We start from the raw sequence: 20,084 nt of genomic DNA on the forward strand, positions 1-20,084 counted from the left end.
CCCCTAATAGAGTGGACAGTGAGTGGACAGTGTTTAAAAACTCCAGCACCACTGCTGTGTCTGATCCACTCGCACCAGCACAACACACACTAACACACCACCAGTGTTACTGCAGTGCTGAGAATGACCCACCACCCAAATAGTACCTGCTCTGTGAGGGTCCATGGGGGTCCTGACCACTGAAGAACAGGGTAACAGAGTATCAGAGAAACAGATGGACTACAGTCTGTAACTGTAGAACTACAGAGTGCAGCTATACGGTCAGTGGAGCTGATGAAGTGGACAATGAGGTGGTCAGAATGTCACGCCTGACTGGTGTTCATCAGAGAAGACAGAGAGCATGATGTTCAACTCTGGCATATTTATTCAGCTGCATGGTCACTACAATTTCACTGTTTACATTTGTATTTCCAGTGCTAACAAGATAAAACACCGTATATTTACCACGTCATACTAGGAGTAGACGGAGACCTGGGCCTGAATTCCTGACAGCGTATAATAAACAACTCAGGAGCGCAGGACTTAACGACGGTCTCAGCTATACTGAGCATTTCGCTTCTAAACACGGCCTCTGTCCAGTTCCCCGTGTGACGCAGGCACCAAACATAAGAGCATGCATGAGATGATATATGATATGAATACAGACCCAAGAGCAGCTCCTGAGATTATCCAGTAAAATCCGTGCACAAGGAAATTAATTTGGGCAAACAGGCATTAATTTTAATGTGCAGACAAACTTTCCAGCTCAGACGTCTTTACAGTGGTGGTGATGGGAACCAGGCGTCACCATAACAACAACACAGATATAGACACTTTATTTACCATCCAGAACCACCAGAGAACCCACACGTCTTCCGTTTTTTATGGCAAAACAACGGGTCAAACTTTTTTGGCCTTAGAAGACCTTTTATGTCTCCCTCCACCACAGACAGCTTAAAACAAGCACTGTAAAACAGCGTCTCGGTCATCAGGCAGTGAACTCAGAACCATCTCATGTAGGAACTTACTGTGAGGAGCTTTTAGAGGGACGTCTGGTTCCCATCACCACCACTGTGACATATTCTGACTTGGCAAGTTTATCTAGAACTGAGACGCACCGAACCGCTCTGAACGACTTTGGTGACACTTAATTATACAAAAATTTTGAAAAATTGGTGGAGTTCCCCTCCACCATCTGGGCTTAATCGCACACCACTTATCACTTATTGGTCATAAGTGATAGCAGACGGATTTATTCCACGACTAAGATTAGTTTTATCTCCAAAACCCGCCCTTAGAATGATTTTCAAGCAAGTCGCTTTGATGGAGATGAAAGAAATCAGTGTGTTGATCTGCACGAGGATGTAACAAATACCTGGAAGGCCAATTCTGACACTTCTAGAACAAAAAGTGCTTAAGAGAACTGCAAAAAATACAGAATCATCGAATCCTAGCTCTGTTTTTAGGCACTGTTTGACCACCTGACTACACTGTGGTTAGAACATGGAGGTTCTTCGCAGAACCTAGTCAGCAGTTGGGATGTAAAATACGTGTGCTGTTTGTATTCCAAAAAAAAATAAAAAAGTGACGTCCATTAGCAGACAAGCCATAAATTATTTCCACTTTGCCGTCCTCGTCCTTCACCGGCGTCACTCTGGAGGCTTTTTCTTGGCTTCTACGTCCTTTTTGAAGGCCTCGATTTTCTTTGCGATGTTGGGAACCTTCAGTGAGGGTTACAACAAAGAGGAAAGCACAGAATTAGACAGTAATAACCTTAAAGAGTGTTTAGTGATTGTGAATAAAATGGAACTGATTCAATTCTGCGTTAATTCATTACTAGACAGTCATATCTAATAGGAACACACTAAGGTACAGTACCTGCTTCTGGGTGCATTTAATAAAGGGGAATTCCACCGTCTCCAAAACGCAGGCGTTTAGATGTAAACAGTCGGCCTCACTTTATTTGGACGGTACCCTATAGATGCTCTATATAGACTCACTTTCTGGTGATACACAGTTGATTATCAACAACATTATGGCTACGGTTGCAGTTCGGAGTAGACGTGCAGCTCTGTGTGAAAGTTTTAGGCGTCTGAGCAAATGTTTAACCAGTTGACCTCAGCAGTGAGTTCATCACAATATACATTAGAATAAAGTCGTATTCATAATTCAAATAAACAGAAAAACTATAAACAGTAACAAGAATTTCTCGGGTCCATATTTTTCCTGGACACCTTCACAGCCGCCACAGAGACTCGTTAATATCATCAATGACATCATGAGCTCAATTTACTGAGCACTGATTGGTCAAACCAGGAGCTGCTTTATAAATACATATAATACTGGACTTCCTCCAGGAGTGGCTTGGAAATGGGTAAACAAACACACCCACATCCAGAAAATCACTGTTATATTATATTATATTATATAATATTATATTATTATATTATATATTAACACTTTTCTCAGCAATGTAAATAAATAGATTTTGAAAACGAGTCTTGGGTCCCTAAGACTTTCTCACAGTACCGTAGGTTTTGTCTTGAGGTTAAGGTCAGGCTTAGGTTTAGGGTTAGGAATGGATTTAATAAAATCTTTCATACTAACCTGAAGCTCAGTTACATTGACCGGATAAGACAGACTGAGCATCTGCAAAGCATCTACAGGGGACCACCCAAATAAAGCGTTAAAGTCATTCTGAGGGTCTGGTGTGAACCTAAAGTCTGAACTGTTCACAGTGGTGGTGATAGGAACCAGATGTCCACCTCTAAATGGTCATGAATAAGCTACCCGATGTCTGAGACACTGTTTTACATTTTATGAATTTTTAATGATTTTTTTTTTGCCCGATTAATGTGGCGGAGTTACGTGCACAGTGTTGTCCACAAAATCATCCTTTCTTTCCTGGATTTGTAACTATTTCATCATTATCATCACTCCATGTAAAACTCAGAAGACTCGTGTAGGTTCTCTGGTGGTTCTGGATGGTAAATAAAGTGTCTATATCTGTGTTGTAGTCATGGCGACGCCTGGTTCCCATCACCACCACTGTAAAGACGTCTACATCAACCACTCTGAATTCGCCTACATTTCAGCCACTGATTTATGCAGAAATTTTGATAAATCAGTGGAACTCCCCTTTTAGCTCTAGCACTATGACCATAGTTCTGACCACTGAAGAACAGGGTGACAGAGTATCAGAGAAACAGATGGACTACAGTCTGTAACTGTAGAACTAGAGTGCTTCTGTATGGTCAGTGGAGCTGACAAGATGGGCAGTGAGTGTAGAAACAAGGAGGTGGTCATGATGTTATGGCAGATCAGTGTGTGTCCATAGACAGGCCAGTTAGACTGGCTGGGAAAGAATGAAAGTTATTATAGCCAACCTCGTAATTCTGTGCGAGATACATCCCGACCACATTCCCCAAAGTGAAGCCAACCTGCAAAACAAAAGTGGGTGATCTGGTAACTACACATGTAACCACAGGCGGGGAACCCAAAGTCAAATAACTGCCAAATCACCAAGTCAAATTTGCTTCATGAGGTCAGAATTCTTAGGTTTGCTAAACGTCTGTAAGACTGTAGAGCTTGTTATCTCAGATAAAGCACTTAAATGAGTATTAAGTATTCATTGTACTGTATTATAATGTATTGCACTGCTCTGTGTTTAACTCTGTATCTACAGTGACTGTGTTTCTAACAGTATCTGACCTCAGAACTGTCTTCCTCTCTAACCTACTGGTAACTAGCAGAGAGACTTTCTCTAGACAGACAAAGCTCTTCTTGTAAGTCGCTCTGGATCAGAGCCTCTGCTAAACGCTGTAAATGTAAGACCTGCCAGATCAGCTAACATGACTGACTAGTCTACAATCTTACAAATGATGCTTTTTAAGGGTTCTAGGGAATGGTTCTAGTTAGAGCCACGTGCTTAATATAGAACAGTTTCATGGTGAAATCATTCTTCAGACTGAGCTTTAAAAGGGTTCTACTACTGTTTTCAAGTATAAGTATAAGAGAACCCTGTTCAAAAAGGTTTTACACCCTAAAAAAGACACTTCCAGGGTTCTTTAGTTACGGCGAGGGGTAGAACCCCACTTCACACAGAACCATTTCACGCCTGAATGAACTGCTGACATCGTAACAGCAGAACCTTGCACTATTCTCTCAAAAAGGCTCTACATAGAACCATATACAGCGCATTCTCCATCAGTCTGAAGAACCATTTCACCATGGAAAGAACCTTTTAGGTAAAAACAGAACATTTACTGAAGAACCACCCTGTTATAGTGTGGTTAGCTTAGCTTAGCTTAGCTTAGCCTAGCTTAGCTTAGCTCGTCACCGGCCTGGCTTCAGGGAGTGGGAGCTAAACCGCTCCTCAGCACAGATACTCACTATGAACTGCATCATGGTGGAGAACCTGCAGGTGAAGAACCCGTAAAGGAAATCTGGGTCTCAGGAGCGACGACCAGCAGCAGCAACAGCCTCGTCCACACTGTTATGGTCACAGTCGTCAGCTGGTTGCGTCACTTATTTTTCAAAATAAAAGTCCAGACACGTTAAATCTAAATGTGTTTATACTGCAGCCGCTTTTACAACCGGCGACGTCACAGGACGGCGTTTCAGGGCCACTGTTACTAAAACAAAAACAGAAGACTTCGAGAAAAAAGTCGCTGTGTTTATAGAAAAAAAAGTGGTAATATTTCGATAAAAAGTTCGTAATATTTCTAGAAAATAGTTGTACTATTTCTAGAAAAAATGTACTATTTCGAGAATTAAGTAATATTTCACGAAAAAAAGTCGTGATATTTCAAGAAAAAAGTCCTAATATTTCACAATATGATCACAATATTGCAACGTGAAGCAGCGCCTTCTAGTGTTAAATGAGGGGCGTTGAGTTCGTGGAGCTGCACTTTCATATCGATTCACGGACTCGGAGGAAACCGTGTTTATCTACAATAAAGAGCCGGATGGACTTGCAGGAAACCTCGTTTATCTAGAATAAAGAGCCGGATGGGCTTGGAGGACACCGTGTTTATCTAGAATAAAGAGCCAGACGGACTTGGGGGTAACCGCGTTTATCTAGAATAAAGAGCCGGACGGACTCGGGGAAACCGTGTTTATCTAGAATAAAGACCCGGACGGACTCGGAGGAAACCGTGTTTATCTAGAATAAAGAACCGTATGGACTTGCAGGAAACCTCGTTTATCTAGAATAAAGAGCCGGATGGGCTCGGAGGAAACCGCGTTTATCTAGAATAAAGAGCTGGACGGACTTGGAGGAAGCTGCATTTATGTAGAATAAAGAGCCGGATGGGCTTGGAGGAAACCCTGTTTATCTAGAATAAACAGCCGGATGGACTCCGAGGAAACCGTGTTTATCTAGAATAAAGAACCGTATGGACTTGCAGGAAACCGTGTTTATCTAGAATAAAGAGCCGGACGGACTCGGAGGAAACCGTGTTTATCTAGAATAAAGAACCGTATGGACTTGCAGGAAACCTCGTTTATCTAGAATAAAGAGCCGGATGGGCTCGGAGGAAACCGCGTTTATCTAGAATAAACAGCCGGACGGGCTTGGAGGAAACCCTGTTTATCTAGAACAAAGAGCCAGACGGACTCAGAGGAAACCGCTTTTATCTAGAATGAAGAGCCGGACGGACTTGGGGGAAACCGCGTTTATCTAGAATAAAGAGCCCGACGGACTTGGAGGAAACCGCGTTTATCTAGAATGAAGAGCCGGACGGACTTGGAGGAAACTACATTTATCTAGAATAAAGAGCCGGATGGGCTTGGAGGAAACCGCGTTTATCTAGAATAAACAGCCGGACGGGCTCGGAGGAAACCATGTTTATGTAGAATAAAGAGCCAGACGGACTCAGAGGAAACCATGTTTATCTAGAATAAAGAGCCAGACGGACTCGGGGGAAACCGTGTTTATCTAGAATAAAGGTTTTTTAACCGTTGTTAAGGCTCAATTTTAGCCCAGCTTAGACCAGCATAGACCAGCTAAAACATCTTAGACCAGCATAAACCATCGTAGACCATCTTAGGCCAGCATAAGCAATTTTAGCCCAGTTTAGACCAGCATAGACCAGCTAAAACATCTTAGACCAGCTTAATCCAGCATAAACCATTTTAGACCATCTTACACCAGCATAAACCAGCTAAGACCACCTTTAACCAGCAAAAATCAGTTTAGACCACTTACACCTTCTTAGATCAGCAAAAACCAGCTCAGTCCATCTTAGACCATTTTACATCAGCATAAACCAGCTCAGACCAGCTTGAACTGTCTTAGACCAACTTAGACCTGCATAAACCAACTGAGACTACTTTAGACCAGCTGAAATGATCTTAGACCAACATAAACCATTTTAGATCAGCTTAGACCAGCATAAACCAGCTTACATCATCTTAGACCATCTTAGACATGATCTTAGACCAACATAAACCATCTTAGATCATCTTAGACCAGCATAAACCAGCTTACATCATCTTAGACCATCTTAGACCAACATAAACCAGTTTATACCATCTTAACCCATTTTAGACCCACTTAGATCAGCTTGGGCCAGCATATACCAACTCAAACCAGCTTAAACTATCTTAGACCAGCATAAACCAGCTTAGACCATCTTAGTCCAGTTTAGACCAGCATAATGCTGCTGTCAGATGAAAACCTCGTATCTCCATTTTTGTCGTTTTTCAGTTTTTGACATAGTTTGAAAATTCCTGTTGCTCTTTACATTATCTGTAGATTTCATGATGAAAGAAACAAAAGAAGTGGCCCAAATACTTGTAAAAAATTCTGGTTCCATTGACTTACATTAAAAGTAAAGTTGTTTTTTTCCTTCTCTTGTGAAGTTAACATTTTGGAGAGGTTTTGTTTTCGACAGCAGCAATAAATAATCAAACCAGCTCTTGTTTATGTTGTTAATGTTTAGCTCTTGAACAGACTTCAGCTGCTGAAGGACGGGCTGTGTGGTCAGAGAAGCCCATGACATGAACATTGTAAGGGTTCAGATAAACAACTGGCACTGACCTGGCAACCACAGCCATCCAAAAATAACAAAGCTTGGGTCAGTTTGTGCAGCATTGACTGATGAAGCTGTGGGTTCACTCCAAGAACAGCAACAGCCTTATCCGTCTGTTTTCAGACCTGGAGGTCATTAATTCCTCACCCACTTCACCCTGAGAGTGATCCTCAGGGAGGGAAATGTCTGTATGAAACCCTGCAGCCTCTCACTCCTCTCCTGCTGTAATCTTGCAACACCTTCACCACCTCAGATACTTTTTAGCGATTAAAACAGGCTTCTAATCCAGTCTCGTCCCAGTTCCAAATGTGACTGGGTCTTTTTAATGGTTTTTTAACCGTTGTTAAGGCTCAATTTTAGCCCAGCTTAGACCTGCATAGACCAGCTAAAACATCTTAGACCAGCATAAACCATCGTAGACCATCTTAGGCCAGCATAAGCAATTTTAGCCCAGTTTAGACCAGCACAGACCAGCTAAAACATCTTAGACCAGCTTAATCCAGCATAAACCATTTTAGACCAGCTTACACCAGCATAAACCAGCTTAGACCAGCAAAACCAGCTAAGACCACCTTTAACCAGCAAAAATCAGCTTAGACCACTTACACCTTCTTAGATCAGCATAAACAAAAAATATTTTTAAATTCATGCAGGTATTTTTATTTCAGCACTAGAGGGGAGCTTATGGTGACAGCATTTATTTTCCTCTAAGCTGCACTATGTAAGTTTTTTTTTTAACTGAAAGAAGTAGCTTTACTGAGTAACATAGAAAAATAAAAATGATGCAGAAAAATAAAAATATGATTAAAGATGGTAAGCGTGTCAGAGGTGTCTGGGTGGGAGTCTTTATTTATTAACATCATGGATCGTGGATGTTTAGGTCTCAAATGACCTCAAAATCAACATCATACTGATGAAGATGTGATGACAATAGTAGATCATTCACTCACATCCCCAGAAGATGCTTCTACTGAGCCCCTAAGGGGCCGTGGTTAAAAAAATAAAAAGTTAACGACGTTGCATTCCCTCACAAACGTGTTGCTCGTCAGACAGCAAGCAAGTGTAGAACCAGAGGTGCCCAATGACACTGTCTACATTAGCGCTTTGTTTTTAGCATAAGTAACGTTAAAATCTGTTTTCCCTGCAACGCAATGTCATTTTTTTTTCTTAACCACAGCCCCTTAGGGTCTTCATGTCCTTCACCAAGTTTAGACAAAGTTCTCAGAATTTACAATGTGCTTCTGCATGTTGCATGCAATTCCACATTTCCACCAGAGGGGTCTCCAAATCTCCAAAACATACATGAGCTTAGCCCTGAAACTAAATAAAAGTTATAATAGGAGAATTTTGGTTTGCTGAAGCGAAGTAAATGTAATTTGTTACTGTACTTAAGTAGTTTTATCGTGTATCTGTACTTTACTATACTTATTTCCAATTTGGGCGACTTTTTACTTTCACTCCATTACATTTCAAAGTCAAATATCTTACTTTTTACTCCACTACATGTAGAGAAATCTGTCGTTCTTTTAACCAAGAGTGGCATTTTTCCCTAAGATGATTTCATGAAGCGAGTTTTGTTATAAAAATGATAACAGGACATCACAGCCATAATTACTCTTTTAGTACTTTTACTTTATACTTAAGTACATTTGCAGGTAAATACTTTAGTACTTTTACTCAAGTGGAGGTCTGAAGGGAGGAACTTCTACTTTTACTGGAGGAATATTTTACCTTGGGTGTCTCGACTTTAACTCAAGGACATGATTTATGCACTTCGTCCACAACTGGCTTGCTGCTATGTTAGATGCATCAACTGGCTATTCAGCTGGTTACAGTGGGTCAGTTCCAAAGCTCTTCCATTTCACCTGCATTTTACCAGAACAATACTGTGATCCTCATTTTCTAAAGTTTCAACATGCTGGGTCATATAATGACAAGAGTCTGGGTGTGGACCTCATGCTAGGTGTGGTCAACCAACAGAATACTCCTTTTTGGCACATGGTGCATAGTGACTACAGACTTTGCACCTCAGCTTTCTTATTCACACAGTTTTGACAGTTGACAATATTTCTAGCCACTAAAGCATTAAAACATGAGCAATGTGCATTTCGTCAAGGTAGTTGAGTGAATGAAGGCCTTTACTGGCCTGCCTGCTTACTCCACCCCACTGGCTCCAGGCTCCAGGATGAGGCCAATCAATATATAAATAAATTTTGCTTGCTTGCTATGACCTCACTAATTTCGCACTGTTATATTTGCATTCTTTTAATGGGATACACATTCACACATCTGGGCTTGCCCACAAAATCCCAAGATGTGAATCCTCTCGAAAAACTATCAGACTACCAGGAACAGCGTAAGACGCCAGGGAAGGCATCCACGAAATCTGTCCGAACTGCATAATTCTTTGATGCAAGAGTGGCTGGGCACTGATGTCGTCTATGTCTAGAAATGTGTCCAGTCCAGGCCAAATCCAATCGCAGCTGTTATTTGTGTTTCGTAGCTGCAATACGGTGGCGGACAAATTACAGAAACCATGTACTTGAGTTAAAGTAGAGATTCCTAAGGTAAAATATTCCTCCAGTAAAAGTAGAAGTTCCTCCATTAAGACCTCCACTTGAGTAAAAGTACTAAAGTACTACTTTACCTTCAAATGTACTTAAGTATAAAGTAAAAGTACTAAATGATAAATAAAGTTAGGTTAGTTCATCATTTATGTTGAACAGACTCTCCCAAAGTTTTACGCTGCTGCGCTGACGTTGAACCGCGTGCTGCACTGGGTCGGTATGACCAACAGGTCAAAACCAGCTCTAAACAAAGTGACCGCTGGGCCCTGATTGGTGCTCTGGCTTTGCGCTTCTTTCGTTTTGACATGTTACGTTTTTATACACACAGAAACCAAAAGGAACGACAGATTTCTCAAAATGTAGGAGGAAAAAGTCGGATATTAGACTCTGAAATGTAGTGGAGTGAAAGGAAAAAGTCGCCCAGAACGGAAAAACTTCAGTACAGATACACCAAAAATACTAAAGTACAGAAACCAATTACATTTACTCAGTTACTCAGTTACTGTCCACCACTGAAGTGTAACATTTATACTGTTATTACATTGGCTGGTGAGTGATTAGGCTTCACAGTGAGCTCAGTCTTCCGTAAAGTCTACATGCATAGTTTATATTTATTACTGTTTATGGTTTTATGGTCAGTAGACTGAATGTCCTTTATACACACTGAGGTAATAAAAGGTGCTGCTCTTCACCTTTTATCTTAGTGGTGGTGTTGCAGTAGGTGAGTAAGTGAGAGATCCACTACAGTTGGAACTGACTATCACTTCAAAAACACCACAGGGCAGTACTGTGAGAGGGAGTCAGCGGGCATCCCCGATCCATCGCTTTTAAGCGTCATTTAAAATATCTACTATGCATTTTTGATTCCAACCATATTCGGCAAGCAAGTTGCCTTTGATGTACAGAATGTAACAAAAACAATGAAAAAAAAACAACAACACAAAATCGTGCTACATTTAAAATCACTGCATGGCTGTGTGCTTAATCCACCTGTTAACAATGGGTGTAGCTGAAACACCTGATCTCAGTCATAAGGAAGGGTGTCTCCATACCTTTGAGCATCTAGTCTACTTTGTTTACTTTGTTCCTTAAATAATTTTGATCAGGAAAAAATGAAATCGACATTGAATGCATTTTAAAGGTATAAGCTGCTAGATTAACTGCGAGGTTAGATGCCCATTACAGTGGGTCATTTTCAGTTATTTTGCTTTGCCATTTCAGCCTTGTGTGTGTGTGTGTGTGTGTGTGTTGGGAAATGTAACCATAAGAATATGTCACTTCCACTGACTGACAAATGAGCTTTTGCCAAGTTAGTTCACTGAGTGCAGGCCTCTGCCCCTTTCTTGGCCCCAAGGTCCATCAGCAAGTGGGCAGACACCAGAGATAACCAATCAAATGCCAGCACTGGCCTTTTATCTGGGGGGCTGCCACTGTTTAAAGAAGCAGAGAAACTTGTGGTGCTTCACTGCTTCATTATGACGTCCGCTCTCACTCTCAACACTGGAGCACGGATGCCCATTTTAGGTCTGGGGACATGGAAGGTAGGAGGCTGTAATTATTGTGCTGCTGAGACACGACCTGCTTTTGCCTGAGAGGACTTTTTCAGCAGCAAATGAATTGCAGTTATTCTAACGCACCACTGTAGCTGCACTGTTGTAGTGTTTTCTTCTCTGGCTCTCCTTTATTCCCTTTCTTACTGTGCTAAGTGGAACCTGTGTTCTCCATCATTCTCAGCCACTTGTTACCAGTTACATGTATTTAGGTCACCATTACTCAGCACTAATGCTGGAACCTCATGGCCTTTTATAGTTCCCCCCACTTTAACTCATGCACATCGCTGTTGTTGGAAGAAAACCTTGCATCTCTATTTTTATAGATTTTCAGTTTTTAACATAATTCGAATATGCATGTTATACTTTCTTGATGAATGGACCAAAAGAACTGCCTAAAAGGACTTTAAAAAATATTTGGTTCCATTGACTTACATTAAAAGTAAAGTATGTTTTTTCCTTCACCTGTAAAGTTGCCATTTTGGAGATACAAGGTTTTGTTCCTACAACAGCTAAATTCAATCAGTGGTTTTAAAGATCAGTTTGTTGCTTGATCATTTGGATTCAGTATAGAACTACACTGTACTTCCAAAAGTTTTCACTCCCCCATCCAAATCATTGAATTCAGGTGTTCCAGTCACTTCAGTGGCCACAGGTGTATAAAGCCGAGCCCCTAGGCCTGCAGACTGCTTCTACAGACATTAGTGAAAGAATGGGTCGCTCTCAGGAGCTCAGTGAATTCCAGCGTGGTACCGTGATCGGACGCCACCTGTGCAGCAAGTCCAGTCGTGAAATTTCCTCCTTACTAAATATTCCACAGTCCACTGTCAGTGGGATTATAACAAAGTGGAAGAGATTGGGAACGACAGCAACTCAGCCACAAAGTGGTCAGTCACGTAAAATGACAGAGCGGTCAGCGGATGCTGAGGGGCATAGTGCGCAGAGGTCACCGACTTTCTGCAGAGTCAATCACTACAGACCTCCAAACTTCATGTGGCCTTCAGATCAGCTCAAGAACAGCGTAGAGAGCTTCATGGAATGGGTTTCCATGGCCGAGCAGCTGCATCCAAGCCTTGCATCACCAAGCGCAATGCAAAGCGTGGAATGCAGTGGTGTAAAGCGCCGCCACTGGACTCTAGAGCAGTGGAGATGAGTTCTCTGGAGTGACCAATCACGCTTCTCTGTGTGGAAATCTGATGGATGAGTCTGGGTTTGGCGGTTGCCAGGAGACGGTACTTGTCTGACTGCATTTTGCCGAGTGTAAAGTTTGGTGGAGGGGGGATCATGGTGTGGGGTTGTTTTTCAGGAGTTGAGCTCGGCCCCTTAGTTCCAGTGAAAGGAACTCCTAAAGCTTCAGCACCGAGAGATTTTGGACAATTTCACGGTCAAACGGTCAAAAATTCCCATAAACACACTCCTAACCCTTGTGGAAAGCCTTCCCGGAAGAGTTGAAGCTGTTATAGCTGCAAAGGGTGGGCCAACATCATATTAAACCCTATGGATTAAGAATGGGACGTCACTCAAGTTCATATGCGTGCTGAATACTTTTGGAAATACAGTGTACATGGCTCAGTGTTAAAGTGTCAGTGGTGTTTCTCCACAGTCCACCCCAGGAGAGGTCACAGAAGCCATAAAAGTGGCCATCCTGACTGGCTACCGTCACATTGATGGGGCTCATGTGTATCTGAATGAGAAGGAGGTTGGGGCCGGTGTCCGTGCCATGATTGACCAAGGAGTGGTAAAGAGAGAGGAGCTTTTCATCGTCAGCAAGGTAGGCAGAACCGTTGCTGTCATTTGGTTTTGCTTCTTTTTCAATAGAAAAAAAATAGAGGGAACATTTTATATGCTTAACTTTCCAGCTGTGGAACACTTTCCATGAGAGATCTCTGGTCAGAGGAGCCTGTGAGAAGACCCTGAGTGACCTAAAGCTGGACTATCTGGATCTCTACCTGATGCATGAACCTATGGGCTTTAAGGTAATATTAATCAGTAAATATTTATAATGTACAACATGTAAGAAGCATTAAATGTGCTCAAGTCCTGATTGTTGGATTTGAATCTGCAGCCGGGAGAATCCCTTCTTCCTCTTGATGCTGAGGGCAAAGTGATTCCAGATAACAGCACCTTTCTGGAGACCTGGGAGGTAAATAAGGAGTAATAAACATAACATTTCAGTACATTTACATGTAGACCCCATCATTGCCTCAGTAAATGAATCCCAGTAGATTTATGGGTAATGTTAGTTCTCCTACCTGTGCGCTTGCTTTTTTCATCCAGTCATGATCTGCTCCTTATGTTCATGTGTTCAGCAGCAATAATAATTATGAATACAGTGCCACGAATCTTCTGGGTATTTTTTGCTTTATCCATATTTTCTGAATTTACATGAGCAAATCACAAGGCAAATTATTCAGTAACTGCATGGAATAAATGTACATTTTTATTGTATTTATTTGTTCATTTTTTGTAAGAGCTCCCTTCAAATGAACAGAACGTGTGTTCTATGATCTACACGTATTACTTTATGTGTAAAGTCGGGGAGCGACGAGGTGGATGCATGTGCTGAGGAAAGCGAGATTTTTTGAGGGCAAATCCAGAGTCATGGTCAAAACAGTCCAAGGTCAACGAGCCAAAACGGTGGGCAGACATAATGCAAAGAACAAACAACAGAGGCTAGCAAAGGTCACACAAAACAAAAAGCAAACAACCCATCAGACACAGAAACAACATCCCAGACAACAAAGACCAGCCCAGACCAGGTCAAACACAGGGCTTATATAACAGAGGCAAGACGAGGGACAGGTGGGAAACAGGTGGTAACAATCAGGGGAGGAGTCAGAAAACAAGGGGGCTGGACTGAACCAAAACAAATGCACATGGAAGATCAAAAAGTAAACAAAAAGCACATGGATGAGAGGGAGGAGCCAATCGTGACAGTATGCTTACAATTCACTGCCGAAAGGCAAAAATCTCCGCCGCTCTTTGTGTTGTTCTCTAAAAGTGATGTTTCCAGAGCAGATCACTGAAGAGACGCCATCTGTTTATAGTTTAGAGCCCAGATTTGGGGAAAAACGGGTCGACTTTCAGTAGAAAAACAAAGTTCAGCTTCTTTTATTATAAGGGTTTAAAATGACATCACCGTCTATTAGACTGGAGAGAAGAGCTACAGCCTCACACGACGCCCAGCTTCTGAATGGAGCTTATGGAATATGAACGTTATGAAGAACATGACCACCTGTGGTCCCAAGGAGTTTAAGAGGTTAACAATCTGCAGCACATTGACAATATAAGTTAGTGTTAGTAGTTAATTTAGCCAACCTAAATGCCTTGTGAACAAGCAAGGTAGCTCACAAATTACATAATGATGGGCAAACATTATTAACGTTAAACATTTCCCACGGTTGGCAGGTCTGTGTTAAGTTAGCTCATTAACTCATTCACAATTTCAAAGTCCACTCCAGCCTCTTCACCTATCCAAAGCAGTTCAAAGCACTGTACTCCCTTGTGGAATCAGCCAGACGGAGTGAGGAGGGAACAAGATTAAGTGACCCTTATTAGTCCCACAAATGGGGAAATTTAGGTGTCTTGCTCAAGGACACCTCAGTCATGTATTGTCGGCTCTGGGGATCAAACCAGCGACCTTCTGATCACACGGCTGGTTCCCTAACCTCCAGCCCACGTCTGCCCAAGAACAATAAGACCTATTTCTTGTTGCTGTCAATTTGCAGTCACTTGAAATGACTGGCATCACACATCTGCATTCCACACGAGAGAATTTGTAGAGAGGAGAATTCTGCAGTAATCTCAAACACTAGAGGGCGTTCCCAAACCAGTCCAAAATGAATGGGTTGATATGGAGCATTTGAGTAAAATCAGAAATGTTTATCATGTTTATAAAAAGTATAAATAAACATTTTTAAATAAACATTTCCTCAACACAGAACAGCATAAAGCATTTCATCACTGCTGTTTTATTTTTTATAGCTTTTAAAATCGAGTTGCAGGAGTTTAAAACTGCGCCTCATGATGCCAGTGAGCGCAAACAGCCAATGAACTGCTCCGCTCGCTCATCAGTCATCGCACTCTAGCAGTAAAGCCCGCCTCCTGCTGCCCAAAACCCGTTTGCTTAGGAAAAGTGAAAAATATTGGTGAGATTTCTTTGCTTTTTTAGTGAAATACAAACTTCTTCTTTCTAAAATTAAAGGAAATGTTCTGAGTGATTAGAAACTATTTTAACTGTTTGTTTTTAGTCGTTCGGTTCCATTCACTCCCATTCATTGAGGACTCCCTCGTGGGCGCCCTCTGCTGTTCAGCAGGCCTGTTTTTGATATAACAGAGGAAATAGGAAGTGGCCAGGCTCCACATAAACTAGCTTTGTCCACACTTGATTTTTGAGGAAATGAACCCAGTTCGGCCAAATTCATCTTCTTTTGTTTTTCAGAAGGCTGCACACTGCTGCCTCTTGCTGTCAGATTTGTGTACTGCAAGTGTACACCTTAACTCACAGGCATCACCAGATTTTGGCTGAGTTTAGAGTGACTAATCATTCCAGTGTACTTTGATGTCAAAATGCATAAATGTTGGCAGGACACATTTATCACTCTACTCTAGCTGACCTCAGCTAGGCCCAGCAATGAAAATACGTATCTGTGGCAAAATGGCATGTTGGTGAGTCGTCCAACTTAATAAAACACGGTGTCAAATGTATTTCTCTGTGTGGAGTTGTTTTCTGTGCAACTCCAGAATTTCCACCTAAAAAGCTTCACCTACAGTCCTGCATTTGACGGCCAAGGAGTTTTTTCTGTTTTCATCCCAGTGTTCTTTAACCCTTAAAGATACAGTTAGTTCTCATAAAATGTAAATTGAAAGTTCTGTGAATTTGGATCATACAAGTATTTCCAATTATATCATAAAGGAAATGGAGAAGCTGGTGGACGCTGGGCTGGTCAAGGCCATCGGCATCTCCAATTTCAACCGAAGCCAGATTGAAGCCATCCTGAGCAAGCCAGGCCTCAAGTACAAACCTGCCAACCACCAGGTAGAATTTTCCAATCCGTATATCACTGCTGTCGCATCAAAACCTTGTATCTCCAAAATTGTGGCTTTTCAGGAGAAGAAAAAACCTACTTTGGTTTTAATGTTAGTCAATGGAACCAGACATCTTTCCAAGTCATTTTAGGCAATTTCTTTTATTCCATTCTCCATGAAATTGACCTATAATGTAAAGGGCCACATGTATTTTCAGAAAATGTCATGGAGATACGAGGCTTTGTTTCCGATAACAGCAATATCTTACTTTATGATTCAGTAATAGGGGAGTGATGACACACTCAGCTTGATTAGATTCACATCCTGTATTATAACAAACTAAATCTGAGTGAAGAAATATTATGACTGTAATAAGATATTCTGAACATTGTTCAAACAATGCAGTCGCATTAGACAGCTAAATTCATCGAAAGTCTATTCTACACAGTTCCACCTATTCAATAATCATTTTGGTCAAATACGTGAAAAGAGCTGATGCTTTTATCTCCTATTCCAGATTGAGTGCCATCCCTATCTGATGGAAGAGAAGCTCATCGACTTCTGTCACTCTAAGGACATCACAGTGACTGCGTACAGCCCTCTGGGGTCCCCTGACAGACCAGGGTGGGCAAAAATGAAAACTTTTACCAGATACCACCAGGGTTGGGTAAAACTGTTTTCATTCAGCAAAACTCACTCAAAGTTTTATTCTTAAAGAGGAATTTCCTTTGATTTTTCAAACTTTCTTTATAAGTCATAACAAAGTCCTTCAGAGTGGTTGTTAAATTGCTCCTTTTTAAAGAAACTGATTCTAATGCCTCTAAAGACTACACTAAGTTATTACATGAAACGGTTGTGAATATGTTGCTTGATAGTGATGACCTTGGTTGGTTAGTGTAGTGGGTAACACCTCTGCCTTCTACACTGTAGACTGGGGTTCAACCCCCACCTGGGCAAACACCCTACACTACACCAATAAGAGTCCTTGGGCAAGACTCCCAACACTGCCTTGGCCTGCCTATGTAAAATGGTCAAATTGTAAGTTGCTCTGGATAAGAGCGTCAGCCAAATGCTGTAAATGTAAAATAAGAGTGAGGCGAGGGGGGTGGTGGGAGGGTGGGGGTTGGGGGGTTGCTGTGGGACGCTGTATCTCAGCAGCATAGTGAAAGCCCTGGTTCTCAATGACACTGAACAGACCCTTATCCTTGGCCAAAGAAGTTGCAACAGAGTTTGTAATTCACGTCCAATTTGGATGGAAACTTTAACATCTCTTGCTTGAACATTTGGAGACGAATGGACTTCACACTTATAAGCAGCGCAGTTGGTTTCCTGATACATTTCATCTGCAATGAGAGACTGACAAACACTAAAAAGCTGCGAAGATGTTCCACCTTATTCCTGTTCCACCTCAAATGGTGCTGCGTTTACGTTCTGGTGCCTCTGTCAGAATGTAAGGCGGAACGGATAAATTCAAATGAGAAGCTTGCGAATAAGAAGTGACTTCAGCCTCTTAAAACAGCCAAACGTCGAGAGACGTTTTATAAGAAACTGTTCTATGTTTGAGGAAAAGTTTTCTGCTGGAGATGTGAGGAAAGCGGTTATAAGTGAGCTAAAGCTTAAAGCAGAGCAGAGCAAACGTCTGTGTTTTCTTTTATACTGTTTATCCTATACTAGGACATGACAAGATTAGAAATGAGCAGATCAGAGGGTGTTGGTGAAGGTGGAGCAGTTTGGAGATAAAGCCAGAGAGGCCAGGTTGAGATGGTTTGGACATGTGTTGAGGAGGAATAGTGGATATATTGGGCAAAGAATGTTGGAGATGGAGCTGCCGGGTAGAAGGAGAAGAGGTAGACCTCAGAGAAGGTTTATGGATGTAGTGAAGGTGGACATGGAGATGGTTGGTGTGAAAGTAGAGGAGGCAGTGGATAGGGCAAGATGGAGGCAGATGATCCGCTGTGGCGACTTCTAAAGGGAGCAGCCGAAAGAAGAAGAAGAAGAAGATCCTATACTAGGACATCAGCACATACTGAGACACACTGGACCGGTCGGATTTCTCGCTCATCCCGTTGTGTTTCTGTTATGTGGCGCCACAGACTGTCCAGGCGCTGCACTAACCCACTTCCAAGTTGCACCTTTTTATGTTCCATCAACATTATGTGATCAATTAAAATGTACAAAATCAATATTCCATATAAAACTGAGTAGAGACGTGTGGGTTCTCTGGTGGTTCTGGATGGTAAATAAAATGCCTATATGTGTGTTGTAGTCATGGTGACCTCTGGTTCCCATCACTACCACTCTAAAGACATCAGTCTCTACAACGAAACCACTCTGACTGACTTCGTTTATATCTAAACGATCTAATAATGCTGAAATTCCCCTTTAAGTAATGTATGAACCCTTCACTGCAGACCTGAACTGTCCCCATTAACTCTACCGACCGATCTCCTTTAACAGGGCAAAGCCAGATGACCCGTCCCTCCTGGAGGACCCAAAGATCAGAGCCATCGCTGATAAATATAAGAAAACAGCAGCGCAGGTACCTGTGTGTGTCGCTATTACATCATCATGTGTGTAGAAAGATGGTTTACATCACGCGCTGAGAGGGTCCTGATACGCTTTATCACCAGATCCTGATCCGGTTCCACATTGAGAGGAACGTCGCAGTTATTCCCAAATCTGTCAATCCGGAAAGAATGAAAGAAAATTTCCAGGTGACCTTGTTGGATTGTGTGCTGTATGTTACTGCATGTAAATCCGGATGGAGCTGTGAGCACTGCTGTTTTCTTTTTGATGCAGGTCTTTGATTTTAAGCTGAGTAAAGAAGATATGAACACCATTATGAGCTTCAACAGGAACTGGAGAATATGTTCAATGGAGTGGTAAGATATAAAAATACTGAGAATATATGATGCTTATATTTATTTATTGATTGATTTATTTATGATCCGTTTTTAACTCAGTGGCTCTTTTATCCTTTCATTTAGGGCTTCTAACCACAAGGACTTCCCACTGAACACAGAGTACTGAGCTCCTCACCTGCACGGCCCGAACTGAAGCCCAAACAATCCATAAATCAGGAAATCAGTCGATTCTCATTGTGTTTTATTAATCACTCATTCCTAAAAACTGTCATTCAAACAGAGCCTGAACCAAGTTTCTGTGTGAAACGTCTCTCAGGGTTTTGTGTCTGTTAAGTGAGCGTCTTCTCTTAATAGTATAAAACTATTTTCTTAAACGTTTCTTGATTCTAGACTTAAGCACTGCATTTATCGAGACTTTTGATTAATTTTTGTTTCCACATTAAAGCTACATATATCAATTTAACATATATCCAGTCATTTTAAGTAAAATACAATATATACAAATAAAGTTTGATTTTTACATTACTCATAAAATAATGTTCTGTCATCAAGTGAAGGTGAAGAGTGACAGCATTTCAGCTTTCAGAGCACCAAAGACTGAAAGGTGGTTATTTCTGCTTTTGTTCAGCACCGGTCAGGTGTTTTCGGCTCCCCACTGAACTGGTCATCCTGCTCTAATGAGGACAGAATACCGTCCAATTACAGAGAATATAGACCAGATTAATGTAAAGAGTTAACGGTAACCAGAGGCCTTGACAATCGTGGCGGGAAACCTACTTTTATCTCTGTCCCACCCAAAATGATGCTCATTTTTTTCAGTATTAAAGCTTTATGATTGAAAAATGCAAATGACCTCACAAATAATAAAACATGAGAGTGAGTTTCACGGCCAGTGTCTGAGGGATGTCAGCCCTGCCGATTAGTTAAGAGATTCTGTTGCATTCGCCGTCATATAGTTTTGTAGCTGCAGTACCACGTTTTCACCACTGGAGAATACATTTGTTAATGTGGTTAATGGAGAAAATTGCAGTAAAAATGTTCTACATGATAGAATTAGACCCA

General features: G+C 41.6%; 2 protein-coding genes across 2 annotated transcripts; one reads left to right on the forward strand and one right to left on the reverse strand.

Annotated features, from left to right (window-relative positions):
• Positions 1-1,422: 1,422 nt before the first annotated feature.
• Positions 1,423-4,506, reverse strand: stmp1 (short transmembrane mitochondrial protein 1). Its single transcript, XM_017715412.1, has 3 exons — positions 4,372-4,506; positions 3,366-3,419; positions 1,423-1,700 (listed from the first exon to the last, which is right to left on the reverse strand). The coding sequence occupies exons 1-3, from the start codon at positions 4,384-4,386 to the stop codon at positions 1,629-1,631; spliced, it is 141 nt and encodes a 46-aa protein (XP_017570901.1). The 5' UTR covers positions 4,387-4,506; the 3' UTR covers positions 1,423-1,628.
• Positions 4,507-10,984: 6,478 nt separating this feature from the next.
• On the forward strand, positions 10,985-19,556 carry LOC108437939 (aldo-keto reductase family 1 member B1-like). The gene is made up of 10 exons (XM_017715388.2): positions 10,985-11,121; positions 12,734-12,901; positions 12,990-13,106; positions 13,196-13,273; positions 16,046-16,168; positions 16,676-16,782; positions 18,616-18,697; positions 18,789-18,872; positions 18,958-19,040; positions 19,146-19,556. The coding sequence occupies exons 1-10, from the start codon at positions 11,056-11,058 to the stop codon at positions 19,186-19,188; spliced, it is 951 nt and encodes a 316-aa protein (XP_017570877.1). The 5' UTR covers positions 10,985-11,055; the 3' UTR covers positions 19,189-19,556.
• The last annotated feature ends 528 nt before the right edge of the window (positions 19,557-20,084 follow it).

Source organism: Pygocentrus nattereri, chromosome 1 (genome assembly GCF_015220715.1).
Source record: "Pygocentrus nattereri isolate fPygNat1 chromosome 1, fPygNat1.pri, whole genome shotgun sequence".
Classification (NCBI taxonomy): domain Eukaryota; kingdom Metazoa; phylum Chordata; class Actinopteri; order Characiformes; family Serrasalmidae; genus Pygocentrus; species Pygocentrus nattereri.

Excerpts from the sequence above, each read along its gene's own strand:
- stmp1 (XM_017715412.1), bottom strand. Across the intron at positions 1,701-3,365 it reads ATCTCGCACAGAATTACGAG|GTTCCCAACATCGCAAAGAA; the intron begins GTTGGCTATAAT and ends CCCTCACTGAAG.
- LOC108437939 (XM_017715388.2), top strand. The coding sequence starts at position 11,056 with ATGACGTCCGCTCTCACTCTCAACACTGGAGCACGGATGCCCATTTTA. Across the intron at positions 18,698-18,788 it reads ATAAGAAAACAGCAGCGCAG|ATCCTGATCCGGTTCCACAT; the intron begins GTACCTGTGTGT and ends CTTTATCACCAG. Across the intron at positions 18,873-18,957 it reads GAATGAAAGAAAATTTCCAG|GTCTTTGATTTTAAGCTGAG; the intron begins GTGACCTTGTTG and ends TTTTTGATGCAG.